This window comes from Lithobates pipiens, unplaced genomic scaffold (assembly GCF_037356315.1).
Source record: "Lithobates pipiens isolate NorthernLeopardFrog02 unplaced genomic scaffold, aLitPip1_a1.2 Scaffold_27, whole genome shotgun sequence".
In the NCBI taxonomy this organism is placed as follows: domain Eukaryota; kingdom Metazoa; phylum Chordata; class Amphibia; order Anura; family Ranidae; genus Lithobates; species Lithobates pipiens.
In genome coordinates this window covers 2,422,293-2,446,400 of record NW_027507788.1, presented here as the reverse complement: position 1 = coordinate 2,446,400, position 24,108 = coordinate 2,422,293, and the positions used below count along the sequence as shown (strand labels likewise).

General features: G+C 49.7%; 1 protein-coding gene across 5 annotated transcripts in view; it reads left to right on the top strand.

Annotated features, from left to right (window-relative positions):
• The window catches only part of SPEN (spen family transcriptional repressor), a gene marked incomplete at its 5' end in the record, with an annotated part of 76,188 nt that overhangs the window by 7,042 nt on the left and 45,038 nt on the right, over positions 1 to 24,108 (top strand). For 3 of the 5 annotated variants that reach the window (XM_077456275.1, XM_077456276.1, XM_077456274.1), the window contains 1 exon segment: positions 672 to 1,148. In XM_077456275.1, the coding sequence (XP_077312401.1) occupies positions 672 to 1,148 (477 nt within the window). 5 annotated transcript variants of the gene reach the window in all.

The following is a 24,108-nucleotide window of genomic DNA, read 5'->3' as shown; positions in this document are numbered from 1 at the left end:
ATTCCCTACCTTGCATTTATACATACTGGGGGCAATTTATACAGGAGCCAATTACCCTCCCAGCATGTTTTTGGGAGTGTGGGAGGAAACCAGAGTACCCGGAGGAAACCCACGCAGGCACATGCAGAACATGCATGCTCCGCTCCCGGCAGGTAATGCCGTAGTTGGGATTTGCACCGATGACCCCAGTGCTGCCCATCATGCAATGCTAAATAAGTTCCCAGCTTCAGTTAGCTAGTGATGATCACTTCCCAGCTCCAATAGCAGTAAGGAGAAGACATATGAAGACAACGGAGCAGGAAAGGGAAGCAGCCCACCACAGACCAGTTCTCTGCCCCCTCCCAGCTGTGACATTGCCCAGCCTTGCGCATGCTCAGGTTCTCTCTGGACATGGAGTTTATTTCTGTTTATAACAGAACTGCATACATTCCAGTATATGAGCAAAGCCCTGCTACCTGTCCTCGCCCCCCCCAACCTACACTGACGCCATATATAAGGCAGTCACCCTTTTGCTGGCCACGAATCCCTCGCACGTGGTTGATAAACAATGTCTTGTAAATCCCACAGTAAACTGTTAACGATTTGCATGAACTGTGTTCTTTTGATTTTTCTTTTCTCCATGCTGTGATTCTGTCCGGAGAACTGAACGTTCCATCCTTCTCTTAACACAGGGCTTCTGAGACACGGGAGCGGTCATATGACCATAGTGCCTATGGACACCACGAACGCGGGACTAGTGGCTTTGAACGGACACGACATTACGATCAGGATTACTATAGAGACCCTCGTGACCGGACCTTACAACATGGAATATTCTATAATTCTCGCAGGAGTCCAAGCCGCATTGACACTCACGAATCTCGTTACGAGTCTAGGACCCGGGAGCAGTTTACATTGCCTAGCGTGGTACACAGGGATATTTACAGGAATGACATTTCCACCAGGGAGGTACGAGGGAGGCGGACTGATCGGACCTACCAGCATAGCCGGAGTCGCTCGCCCCATTCATCCCAGTCTAGGAACCAATCCCCTCAGAGGCTGGCCAGCCAAGCGTCACGGCCCGCCAGGTCACCCAGCGGCAGCGGCTCTAGGAGTCGATCGTCTAGTAGTGACTCCCTCAGCAGCAGCAGTAGCACAAGCAGTGACAGGTAGGTCTCATTGCAGATGTTTGCCAGGCTCTGTCGGGAACAAAAATTCTCCAGCACTCAGCGCTGATTGCCAGCATAGGGGACCTGCTTACAACCTGTTTGACATTTTAATTAAAAAAAGGAAAATAAAAGGTTTCGTATAAAAACGTATGTTTATATGTGGAGGGTGATACACGCAGCCAAGAGGACTGAGTGCTGGTACATTTGTGTGTGTGCTTCTGAAAATGATGGAGACTCATCTCTGCTGCTTGTTAAAAAATGGGAGGCTTCCCATTCACACTTCTGTGGTATAATGCAAGCTTATTTTGGTTGTATATTACGGCTTTATTTTGGTTGTGTAGGGTGGCTTTGTTTTGGTTGTATAATGCGGGGATTGTTTTGGTTGGATAGGGCGGGATGTGCAGGATTATTTTGCTTGTGTAGGGCAGGGGATTATTTTGGTTGGCTAGGGTGGGATGGGCGGGATTATTTTGGTTGGCTAGGGCGGGGATTGTTTTGGTTGGCTAGGGCGGGGATTGTTTTGGTTGGCTAGGGCGGGGATTGTTTTGGTTGGCTAGGGCGGGGATTGTTTTGGTTGGCTAGGGCGGGGATTGTTTTGGTTGGCTAGGGCGGGCATTGTTTTGGTTGGCTAGGGCGGGCATTGTTTTGGTTGGCTAGGGCGGGCATTGTTTTGGTTGGCTAGGGCGGGCATTGTTTTGGTTGGCTAGGGCGGGCATTGTTTTGGTTGGCTAGGGCGGGCATTGTTTTGGTTGGCTAGGGCGGGCATTGTTTTGGTTGGCTAGGGCGGGCATTGTTTTGGTTGGCTAGGGCGGGCATTGTTTTGGTTGGCTAGGGCGGGGATTGTTTTGGTTGGCTAGGGCGGGGATGGTGTTGGTTGGCTAGGGCGGGGATTGTTTTGGTTGGCTAGGGCGGGCATTGTGTTGGTTGGCTAGGGCGGGCATTGTTGGTTGGCTAGGGCGGGCATTGTGTTGGTTGGCTAGGGTGGCATGGGTGGGGATTATTTCCATTGAAAACTGTGTTACGTTGGCAAATGTTTTCTTTGGAATTCTCATCGGCGTTGTGTTCAGCTATTGATGTTGATAAAGGGACAGTTTGCAGGTGCAGAGCCTTCCATGTGAGAATGATTTACAGAGAACTTGCTGTGTTACCCGTAGCAACACCTCTGGGGAGGACAAAGTGTTTTAAAGCTGAACTCTGGGCAGAAATATTTTGGAACCTTTTATGGAATTTCCCACCTTCAATCATTGATCGATCCCTCCATAAAGAGTCACTATGCCGGCTCCTGCCCCCCATGCCACCAGTCCTGCAACATCACCACTATGGTTCTCTGACTGGCATATAATTTATGTCCACATTGGCTGCAATGGGAGGACCAGGGCCTCAGAGTCCCGCCCACTGACATGGCCACACCTTCAGACCCACACACGATTGGTTCCACTGAGAACTAAAACTCTTTCTATATCTAAGCAATGATGTCAGATTTTAGAAATTAGAAAAAAAATAGGAATTAAAAATGAACCCCTCCCCCCCTCTCCCCCATGTTTGGAACTGGCTGGAGGAAGTGATAGTTGGAGTTCAGCTTTAAAAACTTAAATCCTGTCTGCTGATTCCTCACATTCTGTTGCTGCCTGGTCTGATCAGGGGTTCTCCTCTGCATCTTGTATCACTGTATTTATTATTGACAGATCTGTTACATGACATGGGAGTTGTACATTGATGTGTCGCTGACACAGAGGAGACGGCTTGCTCTGTGGCTGGAGAGGCTTGTGTGGCCCGTGCCATGCTGGCCGTTTTTTTTTATAGCTGCTACGGAAGTGCTCTTCATAGGCTGATATCAGACCAGCCGTTCTGCTGCTGATCGATTACCAGTAGAGGGATCACTGAGAGACGATCGTTGGTGATTGAGATTCAGCCCAGAGCAACTCTGCTACAGAGAGATGGACTGCCGCTGACCTTTCCTCCGGCAGAATTGCCCGTCTGACATCAGCCTTAGAGATTGAAAACAATGAAATCAGATCAATAAATGGTTTGTGTCCTGACATTCCAAGCGATCTGACTGTGTGGAGCCAGCGACAGATTCCCCGGGTTCTATAGCTTCTCATGTTATCCAATGCAGCTGAGGGTGGCACGCCAGTCATTTATAGCTGCATAGATGAGTACTGTGGCCACCTACATATAGAGGTGGGAAGTAGAGGATTTGTAGCTGCTACAAAGTATCCAGTGTGACCGGCAACAACCCGCAACATTGATTGGTGTGAAAATGGTGGAAGTCTGTGCTTTGTGTTCCCACCGTGATATGTGATTGTAGCATTCACCCCGAGCCCACACACGTCTGAATCTCTGGACAATCGCCGTCCCATAGACACCATTACCGTCTGCTGTGCCTGATTGTCAATTGTGTGCCGTCTGCTACGGATATTGTGTGACTTTTGTAGCGTGTATTGTTTGTGTTTTTTCTTCTTTTTTACAACCAAGATCTTCGTTTGGGGGCTTCATTTGGAAGTAATGTTCATATTCATCACGGCCCCTCTGTAGGAGAATGTGTTTGTTTGTTTTCTCTGTAGTTGTCCTAGACCCCGCTGTCTGAGTTCCTCTGTGAGTGGTGCTAGAATGACCACCAATGTAAGGGGACATTTCCCACTGACCACCAATGGTGGGGGGGGGTCACTTCTACACTGACCCCCAATGGTGGGGGGGACATTTCCCACTGACTCCCAATGGTGAAGGGGGGGTTGCTTCTACACTGACCCCCGATGGTGGGGGGGACATTTCCCACTGAACACCAATGGTGGGGGGGGGTCACTTCTACACTGACCCCCAATGGTGGGGGGGGACATTTCCCACTGACTGCCAATGGTGGGGGGGGTCACTTCTACACTGACCCCCAATGGTGGGGGGGACATTTCCCACTGACCCCCAATGCTGTATAATATTGGAAGCTGTGCTACCTGTGAAAAGGGAAGATGCAGGCATTACCTGCTTCTTCATACATAGTTGAATAAAGACACCAGTCCATCCAGTTCAACCTGAGTGAGTGTCTACAATTCTCCCTATCAATGTACATTGCACTCTCACATCGGCCCCTACCCTCCAGGAGCCACAATCCAAGGTCCCCATTCATATACTAGGGGCCAATTTTGGACAGAAGCCAATTAACCTCCCTGCATGTCTTTGGAGTGTGGGAGGAAACCGGAGTACCCGTGGTTGGAATTCGAACCAACAACCCTTCTTACTGCTACACCACTGTGCCGCCCGCTACACCACTGTGCCGTTAATCTGCTGTGGGTGTCAAATACTCTGTAAAATTTTTTATTTTCTTCTATTTAAACCTTTCTACAACTCTCTAGTTGTGCGGTCCGTGCTTAGGCCAGTGCGGTCCGTGCTTAGGCCAGTGCGGTCCGTGCTTAGGCCAGTGCGGTCCGTGCTTAGGCCAGTGCGGTCCGTGCTTAGGCCAGTGCGGTCCGTGCTTAGGCCAGTGCGGTCCGTGCTTAGGCCAGTGCGGTCCGTGCTTAGGCCAGTGCGGTCCGTGCTTAGGCCAGTGCGGTCCGTGCTTAGGCCAGTGCGGTCCGTGCTTAGGCCAGTGCGGTCCGTGCTTAGGCCAGTGCGGTCCGTGCTTAGGCCAGTGCGGTCCGTGCTTAGGCCAGTGCGGCCCGTGCTTAGGCCAGTGCGGCCCGTGCTTAGGCCAGTGCGGCCCGTGCTTAGGCCAGTGCGGCCCGTGCTTAGGCCAGTGCGGCCCGTGCTTAGGCCAGTGCGGCCCGTGCTTAGGCCAGTGCGGCCCGTGCTTAGGCCAGTGCGGCCCGTGCTTAGGCCAGTGCGGCCCGTGCTTAGGCCAGTGCGGCCCGTGCGCGGTCCGCGCTTACACCCGTCAGGTCCCTGTATAAGAGTGACTGCAGTGCTGGATATCTCCCAGTAACTATTTATACAGTGTAATCCCTGCAGAGAAAATGTCATAAAGGATATAATGTTGCGGCAGCAGAAATGCAGCTTCTTCTATGTAGACACAGGATGAATGTGAGACCCCCGACCTCCATCCAGGGCAGAGTCCTCTGCTTTGTACGCCTGTGTGTATATCGGGATACACAGCCTCCTATTCTGGGGTGCAATAAAGTGTGACCCGGAACATGGAACAAAGTCCTCTGCGAAGGAAATGACAGAAAATGTCGTCCTGTAGAAGGGAGGAGTCTGTGTACACCTCACATCTCTCCGCTGATGTCAGGGCGATGTGACCCCTCCCCCACCAATAATAATCAGCCCCGGCCGAGAACATTGCTGGGGAGATTGTACATAGTGTTGGATCTCTCTGGCTCTGTAGTGTTTTTATATATATATATATAATATATAGCGCCCACAGTTTACTGTTGGCCCTCATATTGTAAAGTGCTGAGCACAGTCACCATACAATTCATTGCGGGAGGAATCGGAGGGCCTTGGACCGGAGAGCTTACAATCTTAGGCCTGGTTCACACCTATGTGTTTGTTTTTTTTGTAGGGTTGTACTAATACTCCGCATTTTAATTTGTTAATCGGCGATCACTAATACTTTGGGTGAAGTACAGACCGATTCCGAGTATACCGGGGTGGATTTCATTTAAATCGCTAGTAAAAGCTTGAATTGAAACCATCGTTTTTAAAGAGAAACTGTCATCTCTGTCCTGCGGCGGCTCCTCCTCCGACCCGACGGTCCCATTCACTTTAATGGGAGGGCTGGTAATGTGGAGGTGACGCAACAAGGCGAGGGGACGTGGCGGCAGCAGGTGATTGGTTGCCCGCTAACAGGAGCTGCCATGATGGATTTATGACAGGTGCTCTTTGAATGGAAGGGCTCATTCTTGCTGGTAGGTAGAATGCTTAACATTTGCAAGGGAAATGAAGGTTTCCGATTTTAGAATAATAAGCTGTGAGGTTAGTAAAACACGATATCGGAACCGATTCAATCATACAGTTTGTAGTGTACATAGATTTGCAAAACCGTGGGATAAAAGAATATTCCTGAACTTTGTTTTTATCTCCATGGTTACTGTGACATTGTGTGAATGCATTAATGCTGTGCATGTTATCTCACCGTGTAGTGCTTGGATTCATTGAATGAGTTTGCTTTGTCTTCTCTGGAAATTTGCACTCGTCTTTTTTGTTTTTCTTTTTCTGTGCCTTTTTACTTTTTGTTTTTGAACCTGCGCTGTGACCACTTCTTGTGTAGAAATGGTATTGTAGGTGATGTGTTTTCAGTGGCCTGAGAAACGCATCCTTGTACCTGGGGTGACCCCTTCACATCGAGCTAGAACTTCCGCCAGAGGTTTGCCACAGTGTCAGCGCTATAAAGGATGGGTAAGGGCTGGATAAAGGGCCACATCCTGCCCCAGGGCGCCAGTTTGGAGACCCCTGATTTAAGGGAACTCGATGAGGTTTGTTAACTCCTTTCTGTTTAAGAAACATTTTGCTGGATACCTGAACAATGCAATTGTCATGTGACGGGATAGAGATCCCGGCCCTGTGTGTGGATTATCCATCCTTGTATTGGGATTTGTGTGATAACATGCTGGAGACCAGAGAGCCCAGTTTTTGCTCATTGCTGCTGCTGACATTTCTGGGTATTTCTGTCCACGGGTGTGTGGTGACCTCTCGTAGGGCCCCGTCCCCTCCTGTGGTGGCGACCTCTCGTAGGGCCCCGTCCCCTCCTGTGGTGGTGACCTCTCGTAGGTCCCCGGTCCCCTCCTGTGGTGGTGACCTCTGGTAGGGCCCCGGTCCCCTCCTGTGGTGGTGACCTCTCGTAGGTCCCCGGTCCCCTCCTGTGGTGGTGACCTCTGGTAGGGCCCCGGTCCCCTCCTGTGGTGGTGACCTCTGGTAGGGCCCCGGTCCCCTCCTGTGGGGGTGACCTCTGGTAGGGCCCCGGTCCCCTCCTGTGGGGGTGACCTCTCGTAGGTCCCCGGTCCCCTCCTGTGGGGGTGACCTCTGGTAGGGCCCCGGTCCCCTCCTGTGGTGGTGACCTCTGGTAGGGCCCCGGTCCCCTCCTGTGGTGGTGACCTCTGGTAGGGCCCCGGTCCCCTCCTGTGTGGTGACCTCTGGTAGGGCCCCGGTCCCCTCCTGTGGTGGTGACCTCTGGTAGGGCCCCGGTCCCCTCCTGTGGTGGTGACCTCTGGTAGGGCCCCGGTCCCCTCCTGTGGTGGTGACCTCTGGTAGGGCCCCGGTCCCCTCCTGTGGTGGTGACCTCTGGTAGGGCCCCGGTCCCCTCCTGTGGTGGTGACCTCTGGTAGGGCCCCGGTCCCCTCCTGTGGTGGTGACCTCTGGTAGGGCCCCGGTCCCCTCCTGTGGTGGTGACCTCTGGTAGGGCCCCGGTCCCCTCCTGTGGTGGTGACCTCTGGTAGGGCCCCGGTCCCCTCCTGTGGTGGTGACCTCTGGTAGGGCCCCGGTCCCCTCCTGTGGTGGTGACCTCTGGTAGGGCCCCGGTCCCCTCCTGTGGTGGTGACCTCTGGTAGGGCCCCGGTCCCCTCCTGTGGTGGTGACCTCTGGTAGGGCCCCGGTCCCCTCCTGTGGTGGTGACCTCTGGTAGGGCCCCGGTCCCCTCCTGTGGTGGTGACCTCTGGTAGGGCCCCGGTCCCCTCCTGTGGTGGTGACCTCTGGTAGGGCCCCGGTCCCCTCCTGTGGTGGTGACCTCTGGTAGGGCCCCGGTCCCCTCCTGTGGTGGTGACCTCTGGTAGGGCCCCGGTCCCCTCCTGTGGCGGTGACCTCTGGTAGGGCCCCGGTCCCCTCCTGTGGCGGTGACCTCTCGTAGGGCCCCGGTCCCCTCCTGCGGCGGTGACCTCTCGTAGGGCCCCGTCCCCTCCTGCGGCGACGACCCCTGGTAGGGCCCTGGTCCCCTCCTGCGGCGGCGACCTCTGGTAGGGCCCTGGTCCCCTCCTGCGGCGGCGACCTCTGGTAGGGCCCCGGTCCCCTCCTGCGGCAGACTCTGGTCTAAGTTTAAACCTCTCTGTATTTATAGCCGCTCTTATTCTTACTAAACCATAAAAATGCAGGAAGCTGGAGGCGGCTGCTGCTCGCCCTTTGAAGTGTGTCCGGGGCTGCGTGGGAACGGACCGCAGAGATGGTCCTGTGTGCCTGTCAGCCATGGGGCCCAGGCTCTGGGAAGGAGCTGGTGGTCGCAGAGCTGCAGTAAAGAGGACTGGTTGTTTGTGTCTATGCAGCCAGTCTGGACTGGAATAATCCAGTTTCACTTGGCCGAGTGCCACCTCCCAGGCCGAGCATGCTGCATTTCCTTCATAGCGGCCGCCCAGAGGCTGGGGGATGGGGCAGCTCTCATGCAAAGTGTGAACTGCTTTTCAATTAACCTGGATATGTTACAAAGAGGCCAGCATGGTGGTGTGTACGTGCTTGTGTGTGTGTGTGTGTGTGTGTGTGTGCGCTTGTGTGTGCGCTTGTGTGTGTGCTTGTGTGTGTGTGTGCGCTTGTGTGTGTGCTGGGGGGGGGGGACTGTGTCATTCATGATTGTTCCTCCTCTATTTGTTTAGCAGCAGCACTTATGCATCTTTGTACTAAAAAAAAAACAATCTGTCTTGGAAATCCAGTAAACCTTTTTGTACATATCCTAAAAAATGAAGTTCTTTCATTAAATCAAACAGAAGCGCGAAACAAAACACAAAGAGAATAGACCTAAAAAGATACAACAAAGGAGTATGGAGGAAAAGCCGAGTCTGGAGAAACGACCAATGGAGTTCAGTACAGTCTGTCCTTGTGATCACATTGTATCCATGGGAGATCTCCCTGTACAGTCTGTCCTTGTGATCACATTGTATCCATGGGAGATCTCCCTGTACAGTCTGTCCTTGTGATCACATTGTATCCATGGGAGATCTCCCTGTAGTCTCATTGTGGTCACATTGTATCCATGGGAGATCTCCCTGTACAGTCTCACGGTGATCACATTGTATCCATGGGAGATCTCTCTGTACAGTCTCATTGTGGTCACATTGTATCCATGGGAGATCTCTCTGTACAGTCTCATTGTGGTCACATTGTATCCATGGGAGATCTCTCTGTACAGTCTCATTGTGGTCACATTGTATCCATGGGAGATCTCCCTGTACAGTTTCATTGTGATCACATTGTATCCATGGGAGATCTCCCTGTACAGTTTCATTGTGATCACATTGTATCCATGGGAGATCTCTCTGTACAGTCACATTGTATCCATGGGAGATCTCCCTGTACAGTCTCATTGTGGTCACATTGTATCCATGGGAGATCTCCCTGTACAGTCTCATGGTGGTCACATTGTATCCATGGGAGATCTCCCTGTACAGTCTCATGGTGATCACATTGTATCCATGGGAGATCTCCCTGTACAGTCTCATGGTGGTCACATTGTATCCATGGGAGATCTCCCTGTACAGTCTCATGGTGATCACATTGTATCCATGGGAGATCTCCCTGTACATTCTCACGGTGATCACATTGTATCCATGGGAGATCTCCCTGTACAGTCTCATTGTGGTCACATTGTATCCATGGGAGATCTCCCTGTACAGCCTCATTGTGGTCACATTGTATCCATGGGAGATCTCCCTGTACAGCCTCATTGTGGTCACATTGTATCCATGGGAGATCTCCCTGTACAGCCTCATTGTGGTCACATTGTATCCATGGGAGATCTCCCTGTACAGCCTCATTGTGGTCACATTATATCCATGGGAGATCTCCCTGTACAGCCTCATTGTGGTCACATTGTATCCATGGGAGATCTCCCTGTACAGCCTCATTGTGGTCACATTATATCCATGGGAGATCTCCCTGTACAGCCTCATTGTGGTCACATTATATCCATGGGAGATCTCCCTGTACAGTCTCATTGTGATCACGTTGTATCTGTGGGGATTTACCTTCTTTTCTTCCTATAACATATAACAGTCGGATGTTATCTGACAGTTACCTCGGGGGACATGACTGGCACTCGCCGGCAAACACTGTTTTTTGTTTTATTTATTTTAAATTTCCCAGATATTAAAATGTCTGATTCGCCTCCCGAAGGCAAACTGATTGCAGCAGGTTTAGCCGTTTTTCTGACTTGATTATGGAAGGAGGCCGATTATTTTGTGTCGTCTGCGTGCTGAATGGAGATTGTTCTGTACTTCTATCAGCTGGACCTGCGTAGCGCTTTTATTTCCTTTTTCTAGCTTGTAATGTTGATGGAATCTTGCCTCTCTGTGCTGTTTAGCTGTAAGCCTTGTGAATGGTGGAGGGAGGGCTGCACCTAGGCGGTGCCATTGTGTGACAATAAATAAACCTTTGTACACTCCTCGTGCTGGATCCATGATTCACAGGTGAGGATTTTGTCCTTTGCTCCTTGCAGACGGAGTAATTCTAGCTCGGTGCAGCATTCCGGTGTTCAGGCCGGTGCAGCAGAGAAATAATAATCACACGGATTGCAGATTGTGCATGGCTGTCCGTCTGCACGGTGATGACCCGGCCTGCGATTACATCACGCGTCTCTTCTCACGCACTGAATGCAGATATGTGCAGAGATTGCAAAACATGCCACCCTTTTCATTCTACTGATACATTCTCATTACATAAATATATAAATTGCCCACACAGAAAATGTAATGGTTCACTGATCACATTAACCCCTTCATGCCTAAGCCTTTTTTTTCTGGCATATTTTTTACTAGAAAATTTAGAGCCCCCCCCCCCCCAAACATTTATATATATATTTTTAGCAGAGACCTTAGAGAATAAAATTTGCAACGATCGCCAATGTTACACGGTATTTGTGCAGCAGTGTTTAAGAAGCAATTAAAAAATAAAAAAATAAATAAAAAAACAAAACGAAAATAAAAAAAACACTTTCATGAATTAAAAAAAAAAAAAAAAAACAGTAAAGTTAGCCCGATTATTTTTACAGGGAGATCTCCCATGGATACAATGTGATCACCGTGAGGCTGTACAGGGAGATCTCCCATGGATACAATGTGATCACCGTGAGGCTGTACAGGGAGATCTCCCATGGATACAATGTGATCACCGTGAGGCTGTACAGGGAGATCTCCCATGGATACAATGTGATCACCGTGAGGCTGTACAGGGAGATCTCCCATGGATACAATGTGATCACAATGAGGCTGTACAGGGAGATCTCCCATGGATACAATGTGATCACCGTGAGGCTGTACAGGGAGATCTCCCATGGATACAATGTGATCACCGTGAGGCTGTACAGGGAGATCTCCCATGGATACAATGTGACCACAGTGAGGCTGTACAGGGAGATCTCCCATGGATACAATGTGATCACCGTGAGGCTGTACAAGGAGATCTCCCATGGATACAATGTGATCACCGTGAGGCTGTACAGGGAGATCTCCCATGGATACAATGTGATCACAATGAGGCTGTACAGGGAGATCTCCCATGGATACAATGTGATCACCGTGAGGCTGTACAGGGAGATCTCCCATGGATACAATGTGATCACCGTGAGGCTGTACAGGGAGATCTCCCATGGATACAATGTGATCACCGTGAGGCTGTACAAGGAGATCTCCCATGGATACAATGTGATCACCGTGAGGCTGTACAGGGAGATCTCCCATGGATACAATGTGATCACCGTGAGGCTGTACAGGGAGATCTCCCATGGATACAATGTGACCACAATGAGACTGTACAGTGAGATCTCCATGGATACAATGTGATCACAATGAGACTGTACAGGGAGATCTCCCATGGATACAATGTGATCACAATGAGACTGTACAGGGAGATCTCCCATGGATACAATGTGACCACAATGAGACTGTACAGGGAGATCTCCCATGGATACAATGTGACCACAATGAGACTGTACAGGGAGATCTCCCATGGATACAATGTGACCACAATGAGACTGTACAGGGAGATCTCCCATGGATACAATGTGATCACAATGAGACTGTACAGGGAGATCTCCCATGGATACAATGTGATCACAGTGAGACTGTACAGAGAGATCTCCCATGGATACAATGTGATCACCATGCGACTGTACAGTGAGATCTCCCATGGATACAATGTGATCACCATGCGACTGTACAGTGAGATCTCCATGGATACAATGTGATCACAATGAGACTGTACAGGGAGATCTCCCATGGATACAATGTGATCACAGGGAGATCTCCCATGGATTTCTACATGTTTCCAGTTTAGAGGTTATTGCTCGAACTCTGATCCATCCATTGCTTTGCCCGGGACACGGGAATGGCGCTCTCCCTCCTTGTGCAACAATCAGAGATCTTGTGTTTGTTCTTATCACTATTACATTGAAATGTTCAAACCAGAAAAACTGGCCTTGTTGGTGCTCCATGGAGCCGCCGCCTAAACCTCTTCCCGCCACCCGTCAGGCTTGTTTGCCCCAGTTCCCGGTCAGTACGGGGGGGGCCTCTTCTGAGGCATTGTCAGCTTCCTCTTAAAGGGGTATTCCTCCAGGATTATGAGCTGAATCCCATATCCTGGCAGTATATTGAGAAGTGGGAAGATGGAAGATCTTTTTTTGTCATTTAGAGAGATGACTGAGCCGCGTGTCTTTTATCACCTTAGGCTCCCTCCACACAGGCAGCGTTTCCCAATATCTGTCTCACGCTTGTCAGACGCCTTCAGCAATTTCCAGATGTTCAGCAAAGGTTCTGTGAGCGTTCACAGCGCACCACAAAGGCCTTCAAGTCTTTTGGGGCCAGCATAAACGTTCCATTAATGAGTAATTCATACATGAACGCGCCTCCTCTTCTTCTGTGGTTAGTCAGAAATACAGTCTTCTAGTTTATGAATTCTAAATTTGTTGGGAATGGGAGAAAAATTGTAAGTTTTTATCAGAGATAAAATTTGGATAATCAAAGCGTTTATGTGACGTCTAAACCAACCGCCCCTCCTCCATTTCCAGAAAATGTTCACATTGGACCATTGATTGACATGGAGGGTTGGTGTTGTCGAGGGTTTGATCGCCCCAATTTATTCGGCTTTGAACTTTGATATTGAAACTCCGGGTGCCTGCTGGGATTTCTAATCAACACAAACTTTATTTAATGTTCAATTGTCAATTCTTCCAAACTGATTTTGCGGGGTCATTTATTTATTTGAATATATTTGGCAAATGAGCAGAGGAGTCATCACCAGCTGCTTTATAAATGGGAAACCTGTCACCTAGAATACTGGTGGCCTTGGAGTCGTCATCACCTAGAATATTGGTGGCCTTTGCGTCGTCATCAGCTAGAATACTGATGGCCTTGGCATCACCTAGAATACTGGTGGCCTTGGCATCACCTAGAATACTGGTGGCCTTGGCATCACCTAGAATACTGATGGCCTTGGCATCACCTAGAATACTGGTGGCCTTGGCATCACCTAGAATACTGGTGGCCTTGGCGTTGTCACCTAGAATACTGGTGGCCTTGGCGTTGTCACCTAGAATACTGGTGGCCTTGGCGTTGTCACCTAGAATACTGGTGGTCCGGGGATCCTCATCTATAAGGCTGCTAATCTTGGAATTCTCATTCTCTAATCCTGGTGGCCTTAGAGTCACCATACACTATAATATTGGGGGCCTTGGAGAAGTCGTCGTTCTCTATAATCCCCATCCTCTAATACTGGTGGCCTTGGAATCGTTGTCATCGTACACTATAATACTGGTGGCCTTGAAGTTGATGTAATCTAAAATCCTCACCCTCTAAAACTAGTGGCCTTGGAGTTGTCATCGTTGTACTTTAGAATACTGGTGGCCTTGGAGGAATCGTAATCTAGAATACTGCAAATCTTGGAATCCTCATCCTCCAATACTGGGGGCCTTGGAGCCATCCTACTCCATAATACCGGGGGCCTTGGAGTCGTCTTACTCTATAATACTGGTGGCCTTTGAATAATTGTTGTCGTACTCTCTAATACTGGTGGCCTTGGAGTCTTCATACGCTATAATACTGGTGGCCTTGGAGTCTTCATACGCTATAATACTGGTGGCCTTGGAGTCTTCATACGCTATAATACTGGTGGCCTTGGAGTCTTCATACGCTATAATACTGGTGGCCTTGGAGTCTTCATACGCTATAATACTGGTGGCCTTGGAGTCTTCATACGCTATAATACTGGTGGCCTTGGAGTCTTCATACGCTATAATACTGGTGGCCTTGGAGTCTTCATACGCTATAATACTGGTGGCCTTGGAGTCTTCATACTCTAGTACTGGTGGCCTTGGAGTCTTCATACTCTAGTACTGGTGGCCTTGGAGTCTTCATACGCTATAATACTGGTGGCCTTGGAGTCTTAATACGCTATAATACTGGTGGCCTTGGAGTCTTCATACGCTATAATACTGGTGGCCTTGGAGTCTTCATACGCTATAATACTGGTGCCCTTGGAGTCTTCATACTCTAGTACTGGTGGCCTTGGAGTCTTCATACGCTATAATACTGGTGGCCTTGGAGTCTTCATACGCTATAATACTGGTGGCCTTGGAGTCTTAATACGCTATAATACTGGTGGCCTTGGAGTCTTCATACGCTATAATACTGGTGGCCTTGGAGTCTTCATACTCTAGTACTGGTGGTGGACTTGGCGTCATCGTCCCCGTACTCTATAATAATGGTTGCCTTGGATTTGCCTATTGTATAATACTGGTAGCCTTGGAGTCATCGTACTCTATAATACTCTATGTTCGTATTGAAGCTTGGGTTAGTGAGGGCGATCTTAGATGGGTACGTGTCACGTCAGGGCTGGGATTACAACTAATAACCTATATCCCATTGACAGTGTTCATCTGGAGCCCAGACCAGGAGCATTGTAAGCTAAGCGGCGTCTGCCATGACCTGATTACAATGATCAGGCATTAGGGTGATATCCAGGCTGATGGTAACTACAGCGTGTCGTCATTATTAGTGAGTCAGGAATAATATGTGAATATTCCGTTGTGATGGAGGAATTCTGATATATGAAGGAGGAACTCTTGCTGAGATCTCATCACCACACTTCCCAAGATATAGAAGACGTTTCCATTCATCCTCTAAATGTCAGTTTTGGGGGAGGAGTGCTGGGCAGCCTGACCAATGACGTCATTTCCCATCATGCCTCGTGTTTGCAGTGAGTGGTCCTCGGGGGACATTGGTGTGTGTATAAGGTATGAGAATTTGTGAAGTGCAATTTACTTTTTCATCAAGACACCTGAATATATCCTCCCATCCGCTAGTTTTAGTGGGGCTTTACAGTAATTTTTGGGGTGCTTTTAACCTTCGCTAGTGGCCGAATAAAGGGTTAAAAGTGCCCGCAAATCGCGGCTGCCCATTGATTTCAGTGGCGGGGGCGCTTTAGGAGCGGCTCCCTAAAGCACCCCAAAGAAGCTGCTTGCTGGACTTTTTTTTTGACATCCTGCCAGAGCAGCGCCCCCCCTGTGGAAGCCCTCGCACGTTTTTCAGGCGATATTTTTAGCGATATTACGCCTGAAAACCCCTCCACTGTGAGGGGGGTCTTCGGATTCCTGGGAATGTAACAATTTTTTTTTAAACTTAAATTGATGGGGGTTAGTTTTGCTTTAGACTCCATTCGTGCGTGTGTGAATTGTCATGTGACTTGGGACAAGTAGCCGCCCGTTCTTTTCAATGGCACCTCTTCAGATCGGTGTGATTATAAAAAAAAAAAAGTGCCTTTTACTTTGATGCGACTTGGGTCCACAGAGTGTAAAGTCAGAGTTGGAGAAGAAGTAAATCCTTATGGGTTTTACTTCCTCTTTTTCTTTTCCCCCTACAAAGTAAAATCATTGCCCATTTATGTGCCATTTACCTGCAATCGAAGCCCGCTCTGCCCCCCTCCTCTCCATCTTCGCCCCTCTTCCTTCCGGGGCAGCAGACTCCGGCTTGCTCTGTGACTGGCTGGAGTCCTGTGACGTCATTCCCGCGCATGTGCGAGCCGCCAGTCACTGCACCTGCTAGTGAAGGAGCGGCACAGAGGGGCGTTTCTTCACAGTGCATACGCTGATGACATCATCGGCGGGCTACAGGGTAAGCATCTCCTAAACGGGGCGAGTGTAGGAGATATATACAGTACTTGTAGGTAAGCCTTATTATAGGCTCACCTATGGGTAAAACTTCCGCTTTGGGGGGTATACGGCCACTTTAAAGTTTCAAAACTTTCTCTCTCAAAACTTTCCATTTAGAGAATGTAGCTGTTGATCCTGCCAGGCACACGGTCTGCTGCCTTGTCATCTGTGAGATCATAGAGCCTCTGCAGCATTGCACCAAAGCGCACCGCCTCTCCACCTAGTAAGGCTGACCATACATTGTACAATTTCCCTTCATAATTACCACCATTGTATAGTATGAGGTCAGACCTAAACACTTGACGTATGTCTGCAATAATGTCAGGCCCTTACACTACATAGCTGAAGGTAAATCTAAAGGAAATTGAATAAGAAAATTGTATGATGTATGGGCAGCCTAAGCGTGTCTGACGGCTTATTTCTTTATCCCAGGCCGGGCTCGGACATTGTGTCGGTCTTTTCACGCCCTTAATTCCCCCCCCCCCCGCCCCCCCACCAGTCCATGGAGAGGAACGGAGCTGTCATCTATCTTATCAGCCCCAGGCATAGGATAGGAACGTCCCGCTGTGACATCAGGGTGCGTCACATGATACCACTTGGCTCCCCACCCACCTGTTAGTGCCGAGAGGAGTGGGAAATATATCACATGATCTCATAGGAGAGCTCCACAAAGGTATTTGGCTTCATTGATATGGTGAGATTTATGTTGGGTTCTAGTGATGGTCGCTGCCCCATATACATGACGTGGTCTGCGAGGGTCTGCGGGCGTCATCAGCACCTCCCGCCATGTTATGTCTGCAGTTCTAAAAGTGATACTAAAGTATCGTTATTTCTTCTGTAAAATTTACGGCCCGGCCCCGCCCCTCTTTTTCCTCATTGGCGCTCCTGACTTTTCCAGCAGTGGGAGCCAATGACACTTCGCTGCTTTCTCAGCCAATGAGGGAGAGCCCTGGGCAGCCGAGTCTCTCGTGCACATCGCTGGATCAAGAGGTAAGTATTAGAGGGGCTGACGCCAATGCAAAACGCAGATAAAATCGCATTTTTAATGCTGCGTTTTTTTTTTCCTGGGTCTGTACCAGATTTATAGTTCGTTTTTTTTAAAAGGCCCCCCCGTGGGCATGAGGCCTAAAGGTGTTTATTATTTAAGGGAAAAAAATGTTCTACTTACCGGCTCTGCAATGGTTTTGCAGAGAGTGTCCCCAGTCCTCCTCTTCTGGGGTCCCCCTGCTAGTGCTTATGGCTCCTCCACCTTGCTGAGTGCCCCCTTAGCAAACTGCTTACTAAAGGTTTGTGCTCACTCCTGAGTCAGCTGTCTGTGTCCATTGACACGCACAGCGCCCTCCTCCTTCCACAGTGATACTCCCCGCACAACCGACACCATGGTTATTATGTAGCCTGTTCTCAGGACTTCCTTCTTCCACAGAGATACTCCCCGCACAACCGACACCATGGTTATTATGTAGCCTGTTCTCAGGACCTCCTTCCATAGAGATACTCCCCGCACAACCGACACCAATGTTATTATGTAGCCTGTTCTAAGGACCTCCTTCCATAGAGATACTCCCCGCACAGCCGACACCAATGTTATGTAGCCTGTTCTCAGGACTTCCTCCTTCCACAGAGATACTCCCCGCACAACCGACACCAATGTTATTATGTAGCCTGTTCTCAGGAAGGTTGCAGTCCTATAAATACATTGCTGGATGTGACTTGTGGAATGTTTGCAGAGGGAGATCGTTTGGGTTTTTTTTTTTCCCACAGCTCCTCTTAGACGTGTCTGTGAATCTCTCCTACGTCTTCTGTTGGTAATAATTAACGGCACAGTTCTATTTTAAAGCCGGTGAAACGAACCACCATGGTGAACGCGTCACCGTCCTGATCCCATCCCCCCCCCCCGGGGGCAGTTGTGGTTTTTCCCCGCGTTGGGCGCCACGCACATCTATTGTTCTGTTTGCTGCACAGAAAGCCACAGATGTATTTCTCTCCCGATGGCGGATCGTTTCCAGACACTTTTATTTTCAGGAGGGAGAGTCGCTGCGAGGGCGAGTGTATTTATCAGCGGCCCGTACAAAGCCGCTTCAGGATCGCCCTCCGGAGGCTTTTATTATTTTAATAGTAATTTTTTTATTTTTTTTTATATATAGTAAAAGTGATGAAAGCAGCTGCCTCTTCGGGATTTTATTTGCACACTTTTGTTGTTTGGACATTCCTCGTACTTGTAGACACCAGTCCCCCCCCCCCCCCCCCCCCCCCCCCCGTGTCCAGATACCAAGGTGTGTCCTGCCAACCCCCCCCCCGGGTCACCATGCCCGCTTTTCTAACAAACGCCATTTATGGATCTCGCGGTAATCGTTTGGCTGCGGCCTGGACCCTGAACAAGGAGGATCCCCCCAGAGAGTTTGTCCTGAAGAATGTGCCTGTCTGTGGAAATCTTAAGGTGTCAGCGCAGCATGCAATCGCCTTTCTCTGCAGGAGGTGCGGTCACACCCCCCCCCGTGGCGTGGCTGCGGAGGAGAATTTTACGTGTCTTTGGGATTTTTTTTTCGCCCTTTATTACAGCTGACGTCTGGCGGTGTGCATGCTGAAAACATGTTTCTGCTTTGAGAACAATGGATGTCTGTGCCGTCCTGCTCCGCGCTCAGCCCCTCTCCAGTGTCTGACTCTTTTTTTTTTTTTTTTGGTTAGTGGGGCGGAGCAGAATATGAGCGTGTGCACAAGCTGTAATATTAATGAGCCGAGGCCCTGGTCTCCCTGTATATGGACGCTTGTGTACAAGAAAGCAAACAGCCGCCAGATCCTTGTAACTTGGGGCTCTAGCCCCCCCCCCCCTCCCCCCCCATATAGGTCTCCTTTACATGCAGGAACCAAACCAGAGCCCGCTGCAAAAATATAAAGGATGTCACCTTTTTTTTTTCTAAAGGTCATTTTATTAATGTTTTCGCAAAAAGAGTCCACACCTTATAACATATCAATGTGCAGACAAAAGGTGACATAATTACATGGTGAGTCGGGTTCAAAGAAAGACACAAGTCCATCTAGTACAACCATAAAAAGAAAATAAAAAATATCATACAATCCCGTATATCCAATCATATACCCCCAGCTGATCCAGAGGAAGGTGAAAAAACAAAACAGCACAGTATGATCCAACTTGCTACAGCAGGGAAAAAATTCCTTCCTGATCCCCCGAGAGACAATCGGATTTCCCCGGATCACCTTTCCCTATAGATGTCGTCCAGATATATTCTGTACATTCAGGAAAGTATCCCGACCTTTCTTATAGCAATCTACAGAGCCGACCAGATCCACCTCTGCAGGGAGTCTATTCCACATTTCCACGGCTCTTACTGTGAAGAATCCTTTCCGTATTTGGAGATGAAATCTCTTTTCCTCCAGATGAAGAGTCCCCCCTTTATCCTCTGCGATGACCATAATGTGAATAACTCAACACCAAGTTCACTATATGGACCCCTTATATATACATACATGGAGATCATATCCCCCCTTATGTATTTATACATGGAGATCATATCCCCCCCTTATGTATTTATACACGGAGATCATATCCCCCCTTATGTATTTATACACGGAGATCATATCCCCCCCTTATGTATTTATACACAGAGATTATATCTCCCCCCCCCCCCTTATGTATGTATACATGGAGATCATATCCCCCCCTTATGTATTTATACACAGAGATTATATCCCCCCCCTTATGTATGTATGTATGTATACATGGAGATCATATCCCCCCTTAATCTCCTCTTCTTAATATTGAATAAATTCAGTTCCTCTAATCTCTCCTCATAGCTGAGCTCCTCCTTGCCTCTTATCAGATTGGTTGCCCTTCTCTGCACTTTCTCCAGTTCCCCAATATCCTTTCTGAGAACTGGAGCCCAAAACTTATTGGCATATTCCAGATGAGGTCTTACTAATGATTTGTACAGATGATATCTCTCTCTCTGGAGTCCAGACCTCTCTTATACAGGAAAGAACTTTGCTCTCTTTGGAAACTGCAGCTTGGCATTGCATGTTATTATTGAGCTTATGATCTACCAAACCCCCAGATCCTTCTCCACTATGGATCCCCTCAGATCCTTCTCCACCATGGATCCCCCAGATCCTTCTCCACTATGGATCCCCCCAGATCCTTCTCCACTATGGATCCCCCCAGATCCTTCTCCACTATGGATCCCCCCAGATCCTTCTCCACCATGGATCCCCCCAGATCCTTCTCCGCCATGGATCCCCCCAGATCCTTCTCCGCTATGGATCCCCCCAGATCCTTCTCCACTATGGATCCCCCCAGATCCTTCTCCACTATGGATCCCCCCAGATCCCTCTCCACTATGGATCCCCCCAGATCCTTCTCCACTATGGATCCCCCCAGATCCCTCTCCACTATGGATCCCCCCAGATCCTTCTCCACCATGGATCCCCCAGATCCTTCTCCACCATGGATCCCCCCAGATCCTTCTCCACTATGGATCCCCCCAGATCCTTCTCCACTATGGATCCCCCCAGATCCTTCTCCACTATGGATCCCCCCAGATCCTTCTCCACTATGGATCCCCCCAGATCCTTCTCCACCATGGATCCCCCAGATCCTTCTCCACTATGGATCCCCCCCAGATCCTTCTCCACTATGGATCCCCCCAGATCCTTCTCCACTATGGATCCCCCCAGATCCTTCTCCACTATGGATCCCCCCAGATCCTTCTCCACTATGGATCCCCCCAGATCCTTCTCCACTATGGATCCCCCCAGATCCTTCTCCACTATGGATCCCCCCAGATCCTTCTCCACTATGGATCCCCCCAGATCCTTCTCCACTATGGATCCCCCCAGATCCTTCTCCACTATGGATCCCCCCAGATCCTTCTCCACTATGGATCCCCCCAGATCCTTCTCCACTATGGATCCCCCCAGATCCTTCTCCACTATGGATCCCCCCAGATCCTTCTCCACTATGGACTCCCCCCAGATCCTTTCTCCACTATGGACTCCCCCCAGATCCTTTCTCCACTATGGACTCCCCCCAGATCCTTTCTCCACTATGGACTCCCCCCAGATCCTTTCTCCACTATGGACTCCCCCCAGATCCTTTCTCCACTATGGACTCCCCCCAGATCCTTTCTCCACTATGGACTCCCCCCAGATCCTTTCTCCTCTATGGACTCCCCCCAGATCCTTTCTCCTCTATGGACTCCCCCCAGATCCTTTCTCCTCTATGGACTCCCCCCAGATCCTTTCTCCTCTATGGACTCCCCCCAGATCCTTTCTCCTCTATGGACTCCCCCAGATCCTTTCTCCTCTATGGACTCCCCCCAGATCCTTTCTCCTCTATGGACTCCCCCCAGATCCTTTCTCCTCTATGGACTCCCCCCAGATCCTTTCTCCTCTATGGACTCCCCCCAGATCCTTTCTCCTCTATGGACTCCCCCCAGATCCTTTCTCCTCTATGGACTCCCCCCAGATCCTTTCTCCTCTATGGACTCCCCCCAGATCCTTTCTCCTCTATGGACTCCCCCCCCCCCCCCCCCCAGATTCTTTCTCCGCTATGGATCTCCCCCCGATCCTTCTCCACTGTTGTTTGCCCCTGTTGTACACCCCCTAGTATGTATGAATATTCTTAGCCCCCAAGTGCAGAACTTTACATTTCTCAACATTAAATCTCATCTGCCACATTATACAGAGCATTGAGGTCGGCTTGTAAATTGGGGACATCCTGTAAGGGGGTTATTCCTCTGCATATATCGGTGTCATCTGCAAAGACGGAAATGTTAATCCCAGAGCCAATATAATTTATATAATCATAGTTACATAGTTAGTAAGGTTGAATAAAGACATCAGTCCATCCAGTTCAACCTGAGTGAGTGTCTACAATTGTCCCTATCCCTTTACATTGCACACTCACATTGGTCCCTACCCTCAAGGAGCCACAATCCAAGATCCCCAGTTGTATACTAGGGCCAATTTTAGACGAAGCCAATTAACCTAACTGCATGTCTTTGGAGTGTGGGAGGAAACCGGAGTACCTGGAGGAAACCCACACAGGCACAGGGGGAACATGCAAACTCCAGGCAGGTAGTGTCATGGTTGGGATTTGAACCAGTGACCTTTTTTACTGCTAGGTGAGAGTGCTAACCACTTCACCACTGTGCCGCCCATCATACCGTGTACACTACAGGACCGTGCAATCTGTATAAAAATTCACCTTAACATTCCCAGTAGGGCACATATAGGGATTTAATTTGTGCTCACCTGAGGCTCCTTGTCCCCCAATGTTATCGGGGTTCATATATGAGATCAGTGAGGGCCCCTGTGTGTATATACAGGCTCTTGTGTTCACCTGGCTTGTTGTTGTTTACAAATTATCACAATACAGGAAATGTAACTTCCTAAACAAGATTTTTATTTCCTGTTTCTAATGGGGTTTGAGATGATTTGTCTGTCACGGGATTGGTTCCCGAGGTGTAAAGCTGTGCGGTGTCATTACAAAGCACAATCTCTTATTTGCCTAAAGGAATCACGAGAATATATTTTTTTCCACGGTGAGAACCAATCATATCTGTAGCAGGCAAGTCTTGTGTGTGTTGTATGTGAATGGGATTATCTGTGTTTTGCTGGGATCTGCCATTGTTTGCGGTTTCTCATGAATCCAGGCTCCTTCCTGCGGCTGTGTCTGTCCTGAGTCGGGGCACATGGGCTGTTTTCATTGAAGCCGCGTTGTAATTGAGAGCAGCTTTGTCTGGCAGTATTACTGAGATTCCCAGCATGCTCTTTGCTTTCTCTTAGCAGTGAGCACTCCCTTGGGAGAGCTTTGTTCAGCGCATGCCCGCTTTTTGGCTTTTCATCTGCTTTTTTTTTTTTCCTGTGTGTTTCTTCTATTATCTAATTCACATTGAGCCAAACCAGTCCAACCCGTTTCTGTTGTCCTTACCAGAAAATACCTTACTTGGGCTTTGTCATTGTGTTCTACATTCACCTTCTAATAATACATTTCAGCGACGGGAAGTCTAAACGCCATCTAGTAACCTATATGGAATAGTGTAATCGACCTTGAATATGTGTAGTAATATCGTTTTACCAGAAAGTGACCTTTAGGCAGGTTGCTGTAGGAGCGGAACGTGTGTAGCTCAGTCTCTAGCCCCCAGGTTTGGCCAGTAGCCTCCTAAAATAAACATGTTTGTCCCATGTTTGTCATGGCAGTTCTCAGTTGTAAATGCACCAAAACCCTTCCTGGGACCAGGATGGGGGGATACGACAGTGCTCAGGGTGAGGGGTGATAGGGGAGGGGGGTGCGACAATGCTCAGGACGAGGGGGCGCGACAGTGCACAGGAAGGGATTACAACAGTGCTCAGGAGGGGGGGGGCACGGTGCTCAGGACGAAGGGGGAGCGACAGTGCTGAGGACGGGGGGCACGGTGCTCAGGATGGGGGGAGGGGGGAGCGACGATGCTCAGGACGGGGGGAGGGGGGTGCGACAATGCTCAGGACGAGGGGGGCACAACAGTGCTAAGGATGGGGGGGAGCAACAGTGCTCAGGAAGGGATTACGACAGTGCTCAGGACCGGGGGCGCGACAGTGCACAGGAAGGGATTACAACAGTGCTCAGGATGGGGGGGAGCGACAGTGCTCAGGACGGGGGGCATGGTGCTCAGGATGGGGGGAGGGTGGAGCGACAGTGCTCAGGACGGGGGGCATGGTGCTCAGGATGGGGGGAGCGACAGTGCTCAGGACGAGGGGGCACAACAGTGCTCAGGACGGGGGGATGCAGTGCGACAGTGCTCAGGACGGGGGGGCGCAGTGCGACAGTGCTCAGGACGGGGGGGCGCAGTGCGACAGTGCTCAGGACGGGGGGGCGCAGTGCGACAGTGCTCAGGACGGGGGGGCGCAGTGCGACAGTGCTCA